This window comes from Temnothorax americanus, unplaced genomic scaffold (assembly GCF_048541705.1).
Source record: "Temnothorax americanus isolate GAGA-0224 unplaced genomic scaffold, ASM4854170v1 Scaffold12, whole genome shotgun sequence".
In the NCBI taxonomy this organism is placed as follows: domain Eukaryota; kingdom Metazoa; phylum Arthropoda; class Insecta; order Hymenoptera; family Formicidae; genus Temnothorax; species Temnothorax americanus.
Window position 1 is genome coordinate 3,703,290 of NW_027509253.1, and position 16,839 is coordinate 3,720,128.

General features: G+C 42.3%; 1 protein-coding gene across 4 annotated transcripts in view; it reads left to right on the forward strand.

Moving 5' to 3' along the window:
• LOC143893236 (uncharacterized) overlaps window positions 1-16,839 on the forward strand; it is a 70,693-nt gene that overhangs the window by 28,525 nt on the left and 25,329 nt on the right. For 2 of the 4 annotated variants that reach the window (XM_077398398.1, XM_077398394.1), the window contains exons 2-4: window positions 595-664; window positions 4,730-5,145; window positions 10,251-10,391. In XM_077398398.1, coding sequence (XP_077254524.1) covers window positions 4,748-5,145; window positions 10,251-10,391 — 539 coding nt within the window. In that variant the 5' untranslated portion in view covers window positions 595-664; window positions 4,730-4,747. Of the gene's footprint in view, window positions 1-594; window positions 669-2,960; window positions 3,100-4,729; window positions 5,146-10,250; window positions 10,392-16,839 lie in introns of those variants that run through there. The other 2 variants (XM_077398395.1, XM_077398397.1) reach the window with 2 other exon arrangements.

Below are 16,839 nucleotides of genomic sequence, written 5' to 3' on the forward strand. Positions count from 1 at the left end.
GGCGCGCGTCGGTGTTCCAGAAGTCATTGCCCTCAGCTCGTGCGTCCTCGGGTTCTCACGCCCGCGTGTGCGTGATGTCACCTGTCCGCGAAAACAGGTGGCCATTCAAGCGAGAGACGAGATCGTTTCTTCTCTTTGTTACCCCTCGCTTTTCCCCCGGTTTGAGAGGGAAAAAACCCCGTCGTCGTAAATGCGTCCTCTTCATTCTCAAGTAATAGACTGTTTAGCGAATACTTCGTCGTTCTTAGGACGATACCTAGAAGTTCTTTCAGTCTTAAACTGTGGACAGTATTCATGGTCTAACGATCCAGTGGTTATCTAGTATAGTATAATACAAGTTTATCTTTAAGATATCACTTTAATCAATCCTCGAAATAGTCTTGAAATTAGACTTATCTCGATGATTGTAAAGTAAAACTTTTTATAATGGCATTTATATATATAACGATAGGAAAGGGATAAGTAAAGCAATGCATTATACACTTAGAAATAGTTTTACAACAAATATTTAAGAGAAATTTATAAAATATATCTATATTTAGAGTAAAATGCTGGATAAGATATTCATACTAATCGACTACAAATGTTTTTCAGGTAGTCCCGATGCTACTCTATCAAGAGGACATTTCGGACATCCTTGCCTCGAGTACATCTTGGCGCGAACGTGAGTACGTCCCAGTTTGCATTCTTTCGTATTTTGTCTGCGATAAAAATCGATCCCCTTAAGACAAATTTTCCATTATGTCGATGCAAAAATTGTTAAAACTAAAAATATCACAATCTATTTGACGATACGGGAAAATGTATCTTATTTACGGAATGAGAAATAATGTATATAGGTATATAAATTGCTCTGAGAGAATTTTAATTAATTTTCACACCTTGATAAGTTTCGCAAATTGCTAGATACGCGATTGGAAGATCGATTTAGCATTATAAAATATGGAACGGACAAAGTCGGTTAAAGGGTCAACTGGCTGCGAGTCTGCCTTGGAAACAGTCGCAGACGAGTGCGGACTCGAAATATCCGTGACCGTGATTCGCCAAAGGAAAACCGAGTTCGTTCCGGTGTTCGCAAAGTCGCGTAACGGGAGCGGACGGGAGCCGATTCAGCCGTGAAATTCTTCACGCACGGAAGGGCACTTCGGGGCTCTTTAAACCAGGCGGGGGTTCGCATGGGAAAGGAGCAGGTTGAATGGATACCACGGTCGCCACGGCTGCCACGACGAATGCGCGTTTGCACCTTGCAGTTTAGCTGCACGCGCGAAGCGATCGACCGTTTCGGTTCCGCAGAATACTTTGAGTAATGTCGCAAATCGGCGAGATTAGAGGGTGTATCTTAAGTTACATTCTCTTCCGCGTACAGGCTATCACGGAACAGGCACGTCTCAATTCCACATCACTAAGAAATCGTTTAAAAGAATACTACATGCTTGAACGAAGTCATTTATATAGTTCAACCAAGGAAAAAAAAGTTGAAATTCTTATAAGAAGATTATAGATTGTTGCGAGCGTTGCGAGTGTATAAGTTTTGATTTGACACTTTTTTTTCTGTGTATTTATAGATAACTGTCGTGTAATCAGAATGACATAAAATAGTTAATTTTTAATATTGAAATTCAATTTAGTAATAAATTAGTAATAAATGAAGAATAAATTCGATTATGTTCTTTATTAATAAAAGATAAGATACGTGTGCGAGATTTACAGATTCCACTGATACATCTCGCCGATTCGATCTTGAATCGTAGCTTGTAAGCTGCAATCTTATCGATTCGGTGGAACATTTTCTCCTCTCTGCGCAATGATCATAAGTACTCTTCTGCTGCCAGGTTTAGCCTCGGGAATAGAGATACGAAGAAACTATCAGATAAATATTAACCTTCTCTGCCTGCATCTCTCTTTTATATACATATCTAAGGAAAATAAATTTGATAAATGATCAATGTACATCTCAGATTTTTTCATTAGAAAGACATTATGTAAAAGAATTTTGATGCTACGTTCGTGTGTCAATAAAATATGGAGAAAGTACTTACTCTTTTGGAGAAAGCAATTACTATTAGAAACGTACAAAAATGATCCACAGGTTGACTTGCGATTGTTACCCGGCGACCATGTCAATTCCCAATTTACCGCTTTTTACAGAAACGACCCACTTCCGCGCACAGTTATAAAAACTCGCGGCCTGAACGATCTCCTGCCTTTCGATGCAACATTAACGACCAGTCGCGAGTTCTGCAGGTAGAAAGTCACTATTTCAAGCAGGTAGGAATCCGAATTCACATCGGGTTAGGGAAAACGTGCGGCAGGTAGGCCGGTGCACGGTGCAAGATGCATGCGTCTCGGGAGGGCGATACGAGATCCGAATTGATGTAAGAGCCACAGCGGCGGCGGCGGTATATAGAACGGCGTCTAGAAGCGGCAGAACGGAGAGCAGAGCGGGCGACTTGAGCGGAGTAGAGTAGGTATAGCTATAGTCGGCCGTCTGTCTTGTAACCTTTGCCTCGCTTTTGCGTCGCGCTCTGCAGTCGCGATTCGGCGTTCCGTTGGCGAACGTTCCTTTTCTCTCCTCGCTATCCTCCATGGAAGTTACTCGCTGCTGCACCGAAAGTAACAGTATTCGTAATCGCGTTGGAGGCAACAGTGACACGAAAATTTCGGCGTTACGAGTCACTGTCTGAAAATTGTCGAGGGTGGTTTCCATACGTTTTAGTGGAAATAACGTCTACTTTTTCGGCAGAAATTAACGTGCTAAAATAATCTCAAAAATTTCTAATAATATCCATCAATGCCGTGCAATCGTTTTAGTGATCAAGATGCGGTCGTAAAGCGGAATCGCGCGACGCGAATGTGACTTCGTTTGAGCGCGCAGGCGTGTCGGCGCGAGCGAGTGAGCGTGTTAGCGAAGCTCGGAGTCGCGGTAGCAGTCGCGAGACCCGAGTTTGCGGCAAACGCGCATACACAAGTTAACGAGCCAACGTGCGAAATTGCGCGCGTGAGAAACGAACAGCGGTGGGTGCGTCTGACCGTAAACTGAGACTGAGCTTAAGCGGCTTGAGGGGGTGAGCGATAAACGTCGCGTGAGCTTTCGCGCCGGTGAGTCGATCCCGATATCCGTATATATGAGACGCGGAAACCAGTGGAGCGATATTCTTTCCCTTCTTTTTTTCCAAATTTTTGTGCACGAATTCTTAGACGGCGATATTTTAGATTTCCCCGATTTTATCTCGCGTATACGTTTGCGATTTTCCGTTTACTCGTGGATCAGTTCTACGTTAATTAGTTTTAATTGTTTTATGCAGAAGAAGAGTACTTTTTTAACATTTTTTATTGATTATATTGTATTTATATAGCGTTAAAAATCTTTGGACGTATATTATTCTGCCACAATTTTATTGAGCATTCTATCTACATCAAAGTTCACTGTTTCTTCTAATTTAATTGACTTCGCGACAATAATGCCTTTCTCAATTACACTCTTTTCATGCGTCGACACATTCTTTCCAATGCTTTCTTCTATATCCGATATCGCAGACTTTATTGTCGAAGACGCGGCGGCGCCTAAAGATAGGAAGTGCGATGTCAGGTCTATGTCAGTCAGTGCGCGGCTATATGTAAACGCATTTAAAACGGATCGTTTTCTTCGCGCCCGCTCTCTCTCGTTCCGATTGATCCGCGGCTGTTTGCGTAACGTTGGCGGCGGATGGATCCAATACAGTTATTCACTAACGATGACGATAACGATGACGCTCGTCCGGGAAAGACGTTTTCGCGATGCGGACGGAGACATACCCGGTTTGACAGGAGACGGTTGACGACTTATCGCGCTAATAATAGCCCTCTCCACTATATACGCGAACTATAGGCGCCGCGACACGCGTGATTTCGTATAATCGCTCGACCGTCACAAGATATCGAACCGCTTACTCGGCTTAACCCTTTTAATACTCCAGGAACAATGCTCGCTATTGTTCCGCGTTCTCTCGTCTCAATGGAACCAATCTCCCGATAATTCAACTTGATATTTGATTAAATTTCTTCTGTGACATTTTTACGATTTGTCAGATTATTGAGGTGTGAAAATTAATGTGTATCCAACTGCAGATTTGTGTAATAATTTTAATAATTTTAATCTTTTATTTTTTTTAATAGTATACAACTTGAAGTTCTTGACGCACCGATAGCTCTTCCTATATTGTTCATGTCTTTTTAAGTAAGGATTAATCTGTATCGCGAAAAAAAATTTCTTCAAGAAGATTATACATATATACTACTCAAAACGGTTATACGATTGTTTCTTCAGAAAACTATGACATTTAGAAATATTTCAAGTTTCAAAAGTTTCTCTTAGCATATCTAACCTTGATTTTAAATGAATAGATACGTTCGTTTAAATGCTGTTTTACCTTTTTCTAACTCCTGGCATTCGATTTAGAATTATCCGAATCTTTCCCAATTGTTTCGAACGGTATGTTGTTAACTTGTAACTGGTCTAACTACGTCTCTCGAAGCATTAATCAACCGGCTTGCCGTCATGCTCTTATTACCGTGAACGGTATACTTTTTCTATCCGCTTCCGACGACCCTCGATTGATCTCTTTTGTGTCGTTTCGTATTTTTCTCACCGTCGTCGCGCCTATACCCGGTTAATGACTCCCGGGCGATCTTCCACGGCGATCTCGTACTGAATTTCCGCCTACGTGTTTGCTTCCCGTGTGCCCTGCAGGTGAAGGGAAAAGGGACGATGTTGTCGTACATGCTGCCGACGGAGGACAAGCCACCGCCCGGCGAGCCCAGCGGCCAACAGAACAATTATCGCGCGACCGGCAAGCTGCAGAAGAGCACCGCCGTGGTGACCACGTCGCCGAGAAAGTGCGCGGACGCGACTAGAGCGATGATCGTCTCCACCAGGATTGAGGATCCGGCCGGCGGCGATCCCGTCGCCCGGCACGGCTCTCCTCGACCGACCCTCGAGAGCCCGAAGCACAACGGGACGACTACCGCGAGGAAATCGACCCTGCACAACGCCAACAGGGTTACTAAGGACGACAGCCTCTACAGCATCGACAGCGTGGCCAGCACCGCCGGCAGCGAACGCAAGAACAAGATTCTGAACGGCGCGAAGCACGCTAGTCTGAAGAGGTAGGTGGAGATCTTATCAAAAGAACGATTTTTATTTCAAATTGTTCAGGACACCATAAACGAGAGGTTGCTAGTCTAAATTGCTAAGATTTTATCGAGGATGTTATCTAGAATTAATATTATATTCAGCTCCAATCGCGAGATAAGATCACGAGTCTTCAAAACCGAAGCATTGTTTTCGTTTCCTTCGGAGGAAATGTTGAGATCAAACCGCGCACGCGTTCTCCCTTCCTCTTTCTCTTCGTCTCTTTCTCGAAGCAGGTTCTCGATGAACGCAGCTCGTCCTCGCCGTCGAAAACCCGCAATTACCCGCCCCGCGAATATATACAAGCGCGCGCACGAGTTCATCGGGTTTTACACGATGGTAAAACGCCTCTCTTTCGCGAAAGGAAGGAGAGAGAACGTCACTATGTATCGGGTCTATAGGTTGACTTTCCCGTACGAGACTTTTACGGCAGTTGCACGTGGGATAGGTCAGGGTCAGCCTCGCCGAGACTTCGACGGGGCGTCGTAATGCATCGAGCGGAGCCTCTCTCGCTCGGACGAGACGTACCGGGATCGTCTCCTGAGTGCACTTAATAATCTTGACAAGAGACACACGAGATAGCGAGAGAGGTATGAAACCGCCGTGAAGTAAGTAACGCGAAGTAGGAAGAGACTCGATCGATGTTTTTTTTTTTAAACATTTCACGAACATTTCACGTTGTATGTATACACATCGTTACAAATGCCTTCTTATCTGAAAATAACCGCGTCCAAGTCAAGTAATAGCTAATAATATGCTATATCTGTTATTTAACTCGGACGCAGTTATCTTCAAGTGGGAAGGCATTTACGACGCTGTACGTGATCTAAGTCTTTACTAAAGCTGCATGACTAAAATAATATTCGGAACTGATTTATGGGAGCTAAACGGTTCTAATGAAATAACAACCTTGCCAAGCTGTTACACACAAAAGCGCAGTTTTTGCAGTTTCTCGTTATGTCAATATTATAAGAATGAGAATTCCAAGACACGTAGCCTTGTCGCCACTGTGCTAATTACTCGGCTCTACCGCGCGAGTCTATTTAGCGCATTTAAAATCATCGCGAATTCGATCGTTTCATGGTCACAGTTATGATCACTGCGTCTCTAATAATTCCGTAGTGTCGCCGTTTTAATTACTCTCGCGTTCTTGTATAATACTTATGTGAGAAAATTAAGAAATCGTGTTCTATATTTTGTAACATTAATCAATTTTATTCAATACTTTTCAAGCATTTTCTTAATTGCGTGATATGGAATACGTTAACACGCAGATAAACACCATCAACAACGGTTGATGCGTTTTCGAGGAAGAGCGAGCGTTTATTTAGGTTGACTTCGCAATAATGCTGGCAGCGCGCGCGCTAGACTTGAATCACTCTAGAAAGGAACTGTATGACCTGATCCGTTGCCAAAACGCTGTTGCGTACTTAGAAAATACTATTGCGTATTTAACGTCTATTTTTGCAAATGTATCAGCAGATAGATGCATTTGCACGTGCATCTAGATTCTTCTTGCCTAATTCTTTTGAACAATTCTATTTTTTATTATTCTTAGAGGACATTCGTAACATTCTTTTCCGATTTGACATTTTTTAACGTCTAATTTTCCCATTCTTGTCAGTAACATGCGATTTTATTTTATTTTGGAGCTTAATTATTGAGATAGTTGATATTGGAAAGAAAAATGTCGTGAGAGATAAAAACCATTGTTTCGTAAAAAAAAAATACTGACAATTTGCTAAGAAACACATTGTCAATTCTCACATTTTAACGAGCATGCTGTATACATCATAGAGATCAAATATTTTAATATTAGAATCCATATGCGTAGCTATATAATCCGTGAAAACAATAAATAATAATACTTAATAAAATGCAGTTATGTCAAAGCACGAAGAGATTGAAATGAATGTGTTTTCTATTGCAAACAAGAACCGTGGGATTCCATAATCGATTCCAACCGAGCCCAGACTATACCCCTCGCTAATCGACTACCGCCGCGGCTCGCTGCGTTCGATACTTCACAAGCCGTGAGAGTAAAATTATCACAGTCCGATGCAGCAATTCTTCTGCGATCGAGCAAAAATAAACAATCTAAAAAAAATTTTTTTATATAGACTTATTGTGTCTTATGGTATCGTTATACGGTTCCGTTCGTTTACGAAGTTCTGAATTAATTACGAGTCGTGCTATCCTTGAAAAAACTTTAATTAATCCGAAATGCGTGCTTTTCTCTATGAAATCGAGTTTTAATCTTCAATTAATTTCAAAAATGTATTATTTTATTATTTTTAATTATTTATAGAATCTTAAATGCAACGTTTTGGATCTCTCAAAGAGGAATGTTCGAGTTAGCATTAAATAGAATATATCGCTGTACATATAAATACGTATACTGTGAAACAAAGGTTGAGAAATATTGTCTTAGGACGTCAGAAGTAGATCGATGCTTAAGAAAATAAAGCGGCAAATATAAGAGATGTTGTCTTTACGAGAGAAGGGACGATACTTCCGTTCCTACGGCCTTCATGGATCAAAGCGAATTCGGTGGTTAAATCGGAACCTGATCGATGGGAGGCTGCCAACCGGGCGACCTCGACCCCGACCCACCCCAAACCCTCAATCTAAACCCAGGTGTCATACCGGATCTTTTTTTTCTCAAAAGGATCGCGATAATACACTTATAATAATATCTAACTCCGCATGGTGTTTATTCGAATGAGTTTAAATTTAATCACGAATGAAATTTATGTTTAATTAGATAATTATTATTATCCGCCGTCATTTTTTTCCTCGATCAAGTAATTTAATGTTAAGTGCTAAAACGTAAAAGGATTACGAAATGAAATAAAGTAAAAGTGCGAAACGAGAGAACGTTATCTTTGTAAAATAATAAACTGTCATTTTGTTAACCATGAAAACTGTATTCTTATACGTAATATCTTTTCAGATATTAGGTCGATAAACCTTTAAAACAATATATGTGGCTCTCGTGTTTTTAATTTGATAAAATACTTGGTGCTAAAAGCTTTTACGAATGAAAACGATGTGAAATTTTATCTCTCTCCTTATCTACCTCGCGTATTATCCAAACAATCTAACATTACGTTTGTTGTACACTTGTTTGTGGCATATATCGATTAATTCTAAATACAGATGAACACGCAGACCTACCGTAGCCTCTGTCGTCTCGGCACCCATATGACTTTGACATATTCTGGTTGGGAGACACAGCCACTCGTGGCAGCACCTTACTGCAATCCATTTTAGCACAGACTAGAACCGGCGTCCCATGTCATAGCTTGTAACAGCTCGTAGCGGCTCGTAACAGTTCTATCAAGTTTTAATCGACCGTACTTGTTAACGTTCTCCGTATAAAACCGTCGTGTAAAATGATGTCTATATATAATTACGGAAGAGAGAGAAACAGGATAGAAGAGGAAAGAGAGAGAGAGAGAGAAGGAATGTCTAGAGAGTATAATCGAAGAGAGCAGGCTTAATGTAATGCCGCGTCTGCCGCGATATCACGTCCGGTCAGCAGAGAAAGAAAGCAATCTCCCGAATAAATCGACATGGTGACTTAATTGATTCCTCGGCGTGCGCGGCGAACCGCGTCGCGGGAAGATTTATCCGGCTGCGGGATATTAACTCTGTTGCAGCGATGAGCAATAAGCTGCGCGCACGAGCGCGTCAAAACCGGATTCGGATTGAGTGAAGAGTTACACGAACGATCACGAACGAATGAATTTGCTTCGACGAGTACGAATTAATGCGAGTCTAAATGTTTATCGACAAAATCCGGCTTTTCTCGGCATGATAAAGAAGAATTCGTCACGCTCATTCGTATTCGTTTCAAATACTCGTTCGCAATCGTTCGTCCTTGCTATAGCCTGATTCATCTTTATGGCGACGCCGCGCGAAAACCGGTTTGCGTCAGTGATCCGCTAATGCCGTTTTCTGTCTTATTAGTGGCGAATGCTCGATTCTATTCTGTATCCTCCCGCGAAAATATTGGCACGATTCAATGCTGCGCGAATATTCTAAATGCATTCGCATTTCGCGACATCATCGATTTTTCCTGAAGCATGCAACGCTCCGAAAGAATGTATAGGAAGAAGTCACTTCTGTCTGATTTAAGAAATCGGTGTTAATATTAAGATCAAAATTCGACAAGTTTTGCAAAACTTGTTCTCTGCACAAAGAATATTTATGATTTACGAAGAAGTATATATGTTTGCGGAGTCTATACGACTGCCTCTTTTTTCAAGTCTCAAAGCGAGTAGGATACGCTTCCCCAAAGTTTGACGATCTATTTCAGGGGATACTTTTGTGAATAGCTTTATAGCTTTTTGAGATGGAAAAATTATTTGAATGTCAATATTTCTCTCGCGTCATTCTACAAACAAATAAATTGAATTTATCTACAACTATTTATTTATTTTCAAAGTTTACATCTATTATATTCTTTGTTATCTTGATTTATAAATTTGATAAAATTAGTTGAATAATTTATCTGTAAAGTTATTCGAAATTCTTTCTTATATAAATATATACGAAAATGCAACTATGGTTGGTGACTGTGTCTGCCGGACAAATCCGTCGGCAATTTCTTCTGGTTCTTTTTCGGCGGAGCCGCTTCCGAGGAGAGCAATAAATAACTGTGTACGGCACACTTATTTATATGCGCGTCGATCTCGATCACGCGCGCGATCGTAATCCGACGCCGCCGCGCCGATGGCGATCGCGAGATTTGGATTTTGATATCGCTTTTGCGGTCGTCGGTTGCGGTCACGCGATGGAAAACTGAGGTTGACGACGAGTATTTTTCGTGCATTACTAGACGTGCACTGTTAGACGTTATCTGATCCCGTTTCGATCGTGTGCCGATTATAAAATGTCCAGATGAATGAAGAAATCGTTTAGCTGTAACGACATTTACTCTAAATATATGGATAAGATTATTCTTGTCTAATCTCATTCTATATACAATTCCATAATGATTCAATTATAAATTTATCGATAGACTTGTTTAGTTATCTACGTATTTGTCGCTTCATCAAGAATGATTATTGTTTAGGGTATCCTTCGGCTCGAGCAAAGGATCGATGGTGGAAACCCTCGTGTACGAGACCCCGGTGCAAGAGGAACCTGAGATCAATCACTTTCTGGACCACAACGGCCGCCTACCTCCTCCTATGATACCTGTGCCTGATACTGAGTAAGTCGTAATCTCTCGATGGATTTTCGTCCATCTATTTTAATCTCTTCTGTATTTTAACATCAAAGATATTCTCATCTTGCTTTTAATCGATGCGTCGTTCGAATTACTGAATCCGGAAAATTAACAACGAGCGTATTTTTAACTTTACGAACATCGGAAATTCCAATTTCGCGCTTTTGATTTTTCTTAGGAGGGAAACGCGTGTCAAACATATGTACTATGTTTAATATTTTTTTTAAACAAAATATATATTTTTGATATAAGAAGCACATATGTTGTGCCATATTACAAGTTTAGTCACGCGACGAACTTAACTTCTGATACTTAACTTTGATAGATCGTAATAGACGGCAAATAGACGCGAGAGATCGAGATACCACGCCACGTGAATACGTACATTGAATGACGCACACATTAGCTTGTTTTTCCGAGAGCAATAGTAACTTTTTGGCAACAACTCGTAAATTAGCACCTCAGAGTTTCGGTCGCGTAAGCCGATTATCGCGGCAAATCGCATCCCGAAAGCTATCACCCGGACACGTGCGTGGCGTGACGTCAACCGGCGCACCCGGCACCGAAATAACGTTCGTTTTTACGTGCGCGCCTGCATCTAGGAGTAAATGTCAGATCGCTCGGAAATCGAATCTGTAAATATGGAATCGACTCGCCAGGTTGAAACGTGGCGCGAAAGCTCCGCCGCCGCTGCGTAAAATCCACCTCCCGTGCAATGGGCTATACGTTTTCGCTCACTCCCCCGACGCGTCAGATGTTCATCATTAAACGTAACACGATATACCGAGAGTCAGGGGTCTGCGACGACTGACGCGAGATGTGCGTTTCGCAATGAATTCGGCTTAACCAAAAATTTCTGCGCAAAAGGAACATCGCACACATTTTACTTCCTCTCGTTAAGACGATAGGAGAGCATGATTTGTCAATACTTCACAAAAGGTAGCTTTAAATTTGCGTGGATTGCCTTTTCCTTCGACTGGCTGCGCGATCTCATCTCGCAAGTTCTAATCCTAATTTAGGAATTCGCCTCAAACAGTTCTAGATGCATATTCACTAAATTCGTATTAGATCCGAGTGCAGATCTCGCTAAATCAAATTCTTGCTAGATCCATCGAACTTTGCGTTTTTTTTTCTTTTGCGCTAGTTTTGCTCATATTTTTCGCAAAGACTTTCGAAGGCACTTTGCGATTGTATTTATGCCGCGACCGTAACTCGTTTCACGCAGGCATCTCTCATTTCCGATCGGGGACGTATACAGTGACGGAGATGCTATATTAGATATTCCTGGCGCGCGAGCACCGTCGTTTAACCGGATCAAACGCGATAAGTAGCCGGCCATTAGTAGAGATATGCGTGGGCGGAAGGTAACTTCCAAGATGCGCGACACGTTATCTCTCAGGAATGTAATAGTATTGTACGTATTAATACATGCACGAGGACGACTTTGACCGTCTCATTATGCTGAGGCGTTCCTTCTTCGCGCGAGAAATTCCAGAGAGATCCGCGATGTCTCCCGTTACAGCTCGAGCATATATGAGACACGCACGAATGCTCGTGTTCAACACAAGTAACGAGAGATTAAACGTTTGAATGCTTAATGATTTACCATATAAAATCAACCTTCGGTAAAACTTATATCTCGCGGAATATAAAAAGGAAATATATCTTATAATTGTAAATAAAGATCTTTTTTGCAAGAGAATCAGAGACGTGTCTCTTACACTGAATTTGTAGAGTCAAGTTATACTAATTTTGAGTTATTTTCTTAACCATTTCTCTATAAGTCGCCTCTGCTCCTACTATGTCGTTTAATTTAACTAAACAAACGTGGAGTTAAAATTATACTGTTTTGTGTTAAAATGATAAATTTCGACACGCACGGTAGTGAAAAATAACAAAACGTTACTTAACTCGAGGTATTGGTTTGACACATTTATCCTATTAATATTTAAAACAGTGTAGGACATTTTAATCACGCTGGCGCGCGCGATCATAAAAAAACGTTTATCGGTAGGCAGTTTGACAACGAAATTCGCGTATTCGCGCATTTCGCGGCTCCGACGGTTTATCGCGTTGTGTGTCGATATTACGTGGCGATAAGATTACGAGGTGACGAGGCGTCTTGAGAAAGTTGGTTCGATAATAAACCGCGCGGTCGTTTGATGATTCCAGTTGTGTCGATTACGATAGCGCGATCGCGAGTCCACACTTTCCGGCAAAGTACGAAAAGTGCAAAGTCAGAACAGAACGCGAACGGCGTAGCCAGCTTTTTTAACGGATTCGCTCTCGCGCCGATGACATCATCGCGTTTCTTTATGCGCGCGCGGTTACGTGTGCCGAGGGTTTTGTAATCACGCGCGTGATTCTCATATTCGAACGTACTTACCGAGAGACCCCGTTGGCAACGCGAACCGTACAGCCCGCGCGGTGAGTATCTCGCCGCTGAATAATGCAGCGAACGTGCTTTTGCCCTTAGTCCTCCCCCACGCATAATGTTTGCCGATATGCGTTATCCGTTGGGTTCAAGTTTGGTAATAAAACCCTTTGAATTCCACCGTTATTGAGTGCTCACAAAAATCACGACGATTATATATGTGGTTTACGTTATCGTAAAAAAGCATATTTGCTAGTAAAATATATGTTGAATAGCATTCTTTTTACTTGTTATCTATCTATTTATAATTTTATATTAGATTTATTCACCCTATTTCATCCAACCAGCCCTTTCGTGTCCCAACGGGTTTCTAATCCTCGCATCACAACTCACGAACGAATTGACGAAATTTAATGTTCCAAAGCGCAAATTAAAGCTACTACTTTTAGCTTTAATTTGCGCTTTGGAACATTAAATTTCGTCAATTCGTTCGTGAGTTGTGATGCGAGGATTAAAAAGGGCGGAAAACACGTTGGATGAAATAGAGTTCGTAATTTAGATTTATTCATTTATTTATTTATAATTTTATATTAGATTTATTTCTTATAAGTTTCTCAAAAATTGTGACGATTACTAATGATCGCCAGGACAGTTAAACAGATAGACAGAACATTTTTATATTTAATAATAAGTGAAACTTTTTTTGACCGATAATTGATTCTTACAAGTGATAAGTATAAAAACTTACACAAATATTAGGCTACGATGAACCGACCGAAGATGGCTTATCTATTTGTTTTTATTAAATCACTATAGCTTGATACCCGTGCTTCGCTACGGTATGTGTGTAACTACTTTGAATAAAAAACCAACTCGATATTTCATTGGGCCCAAGAGATATTGAGAAATCCGTGAGAAAACACATTTTATTCATTTTCACCTCGTTAGGGTTGAACTTCTGAAAATCCGTTCTTGGTAGGTGTTTATGTCCGGAAGGAATACTCCCCGAATTTCGTGTTTCTAGGTTTAAGAGTTTGGGCTGGGCGTTGATGAGTCAGTCAGTCAGTCGGGACATTTGTTTTTATACGAGTAACATATACGTGCAGATTAAGAAAAGGTCTTCTTTCCTAAAATATATATATGTGTCTTTCTTGGACCGTAGCGTTATTCTTTCATCTTCTTTCTTTTTTTCCATTTGGAATTGGGTTCTTTCTGAATTCTTCTTCCGCACCTTTTAGAGTAGACGTCTCTGCGCCTGTCGGAACACATTTTTGTTCTTTTTTTTTTTTTTTCCCCAAAGATTGACCGAGATATTACGTATCGCGTGTGTCGTCGGGTGAAACACCTGCGATTCGCAAGATCGATTCGAACGCGAAAGATCTCGTCGGCATGACGACAGATGCCGGCACCCACCCGGGTTTCGCGTACCACGGTCGGAGTCGCGCGAAGGGAACGGAGAGAGGCGCCTGCGTGGCCGGCGCGGCGTTCGGCGACTCCGGGAGACCGTTTTCCTCGTGTTAGTGGCACGCACACATCCGGCGCCGCGAGCGCAGATCGCCGCCCGCGCTTCCTTTTCTTCCTATATACCTCTCTCACCGGGGTAAGACCCTCGCGCGTCCCACCCGGCCTCCTCCTTGGCGCACGTCGTCGTCGCAGACGTGCGTGTACGCGTGTCTGTGTGCTCTCGCTTTCTCCCCCACTCCTCTCGGCCGTCCCTCTTTCCCTGCTGCCGATCATTCAGCCAGGATAAGCGAGAGAGGAGCGCGAGAGGCAGGCAGGCGAGACGAGTGTTTCAGTACACCCGTGGCCCTCTCTCGACGTGCACGAAGTCGCGTATAGTCGGTCGAATTTACCTGCGGCGACGCCGAGGTTTGGCCCTTCTCGGGAGGAGCGTCGAGAAAGAGAGAGAGAAAGAGAGAGAGAGAGAGAGAGAGGGAGAGAGGGAGAGAGAGAGAGATCGTCCAGCCTCTGGATTAGTAGTGCGCGCGTGCGACATCCAGGTAATAACGAGGTGGCGTTCCCCGGCGCCCTTCGACCCGGAGCTGCTTCGATTGCGGCTGCGATCGGCGCGATCGAGACAATCCGAGGGCCGAAACACTCTCGGCCCTTCGATCGCTCCGATCCGCCGCAAACGGCGCGCTCAATCCTTTTTTTTTGTCCTTCTTTTTGTTCGCCCGGTGCGGGTCACGGGATGTCCCGAAAGGTGCGTACACGCCCAGTGAGGGGGAGCTCGCTCCCCGAGCAGGTTTGGGGGTACAACGGAATCTACGGTGTGCAAACTGCGTTCCGTTCCATTCGAACCGCGCGTCTTCCTTTAGGCACGAATCTTTCGATGAACGTTTCAGAGAGCGTCCTCCTCCCTAGATGGTCCGATAAGAAATCAGTTCGGAGTAATTTAATCGATCGTCAGTACCGCGCTGTTTCCTGTAATATATAATTGAGCTTTATCTCGAAATTCCATGTATCGAACTGTACGTGAAATTTAATGGAATTCAAACGGAGACCTTTTTAGGACAAACTTGTATTCGCGAATCGATTAACAGATAATTGCTTGTTCGCCGGACAAGATGATTACTTCGCCCTGTACAGCAGAAGATTAATGTCAAGGAAATAATTGTAAATTCAGCTTAAGCTTTGAGAAAAAATGTATAAAAAAAGGGTTCGTTGAACTTTCCTCCTCTTCAGATATATTATTAGCGTTCGCTATATGAATTACGCATTGTCTACCAAGATTTACGGGTGAAAAGATAGTTTACATAGTTCACACGTATACACGTAGACAATCGCTGTTGACGTTTGTGCAACATCACTCGCCTACGTTAATAAGACCGCGATGAGAGATAATGCAAATTTCAAGTAGTCACGTCTCGTTTAATTTCACGTGTTTAAAGTCCTAGAAATTACTCTTATTGTTCGAGGATATTAATGTTTAAATACATCTTGCAGAATATTGATTGAACGCTATAAGCAGAAAATATTGGGAGAGTTCATAATTTAAGATGCTCAATTCCAATTTAAATGTTCCCCGTGTCACATTGTCTATTGAATGTTGGAAGAACTACAATAGGGCGACTCGTAACTAGTTTATGAACGGAATGGCGTGTATTAAGGGCAGATTTATTATTTGATTTCGTGAGCGAATCGTCCCGTATATTCTCTCGATCGAGCGCTGGCGAGAGGTCGCGTTACCGTCGATCGAATCGCGTCGCCGGCGTGTCTGTCCCTAATAGCGGACTCCCATCGATCTGGCGGGAAGATTGCGAAAGGGACAGGCTACTACGATGTTGTCCATAGGGGTGGACGAAGGTGTGCGTGTGTGGAAAGCACCGGCGGCGAGTAGGTAGTGGCCCACAAACTCGCAGGTTGTACGTGGGCCGAAATGAAATGTTCGTTCAAGAAGAGTGGTTTTAAACATTGTGATTTGAAGCGAAGGAAATAACTGCGGTTTCTTTTGTGGGCACGTAATAAACCTTCTTTAATTATAAATTAGTATTAAAGATTCGTCCCGCCGTTCGCCAGGATCGACAATAGTTGCCGCGTCGACAATACAGCGGAGAGATCGATACGGACGCGCTACAAGTATCCGATAGTCCTCTTCTCGTTTGGACGGTATCGGTACCGCACTATACCGGTGAGAAGATACGCGGAAAGAGACGCAGAGATCCCGCGCGGGTCGCCATAGTAACCATCTTGACACACTGCAGCCATTCCGAAACGTCATGCCTGCGCGTCGCCGTAGAAAAATAGACTCGTCGATCCTTTATTTGAAAAAAATCTGACCGTTTACGTCTTGCGATAAAACTCAACCTCTAGGTTGAGTTCTAATGATCATTCGTGTGTCATCTCTAAAATGCTGCGCATTCAGTTTTAACGCGACGATTTGAGATTCGCATTAGTCTTATATTTAGTTTTATATTTCGAATACGTAAAAATATCAAAAAAAATTGTTGTCGCGGTCTCTAATAGCTTCTCAGAAAATAACTTGTAACAGAGTTAACAGAACGTGCTATATATATATATATATACCCAGAAAGAAAAAGTAGTATCGGCTACTAAAAG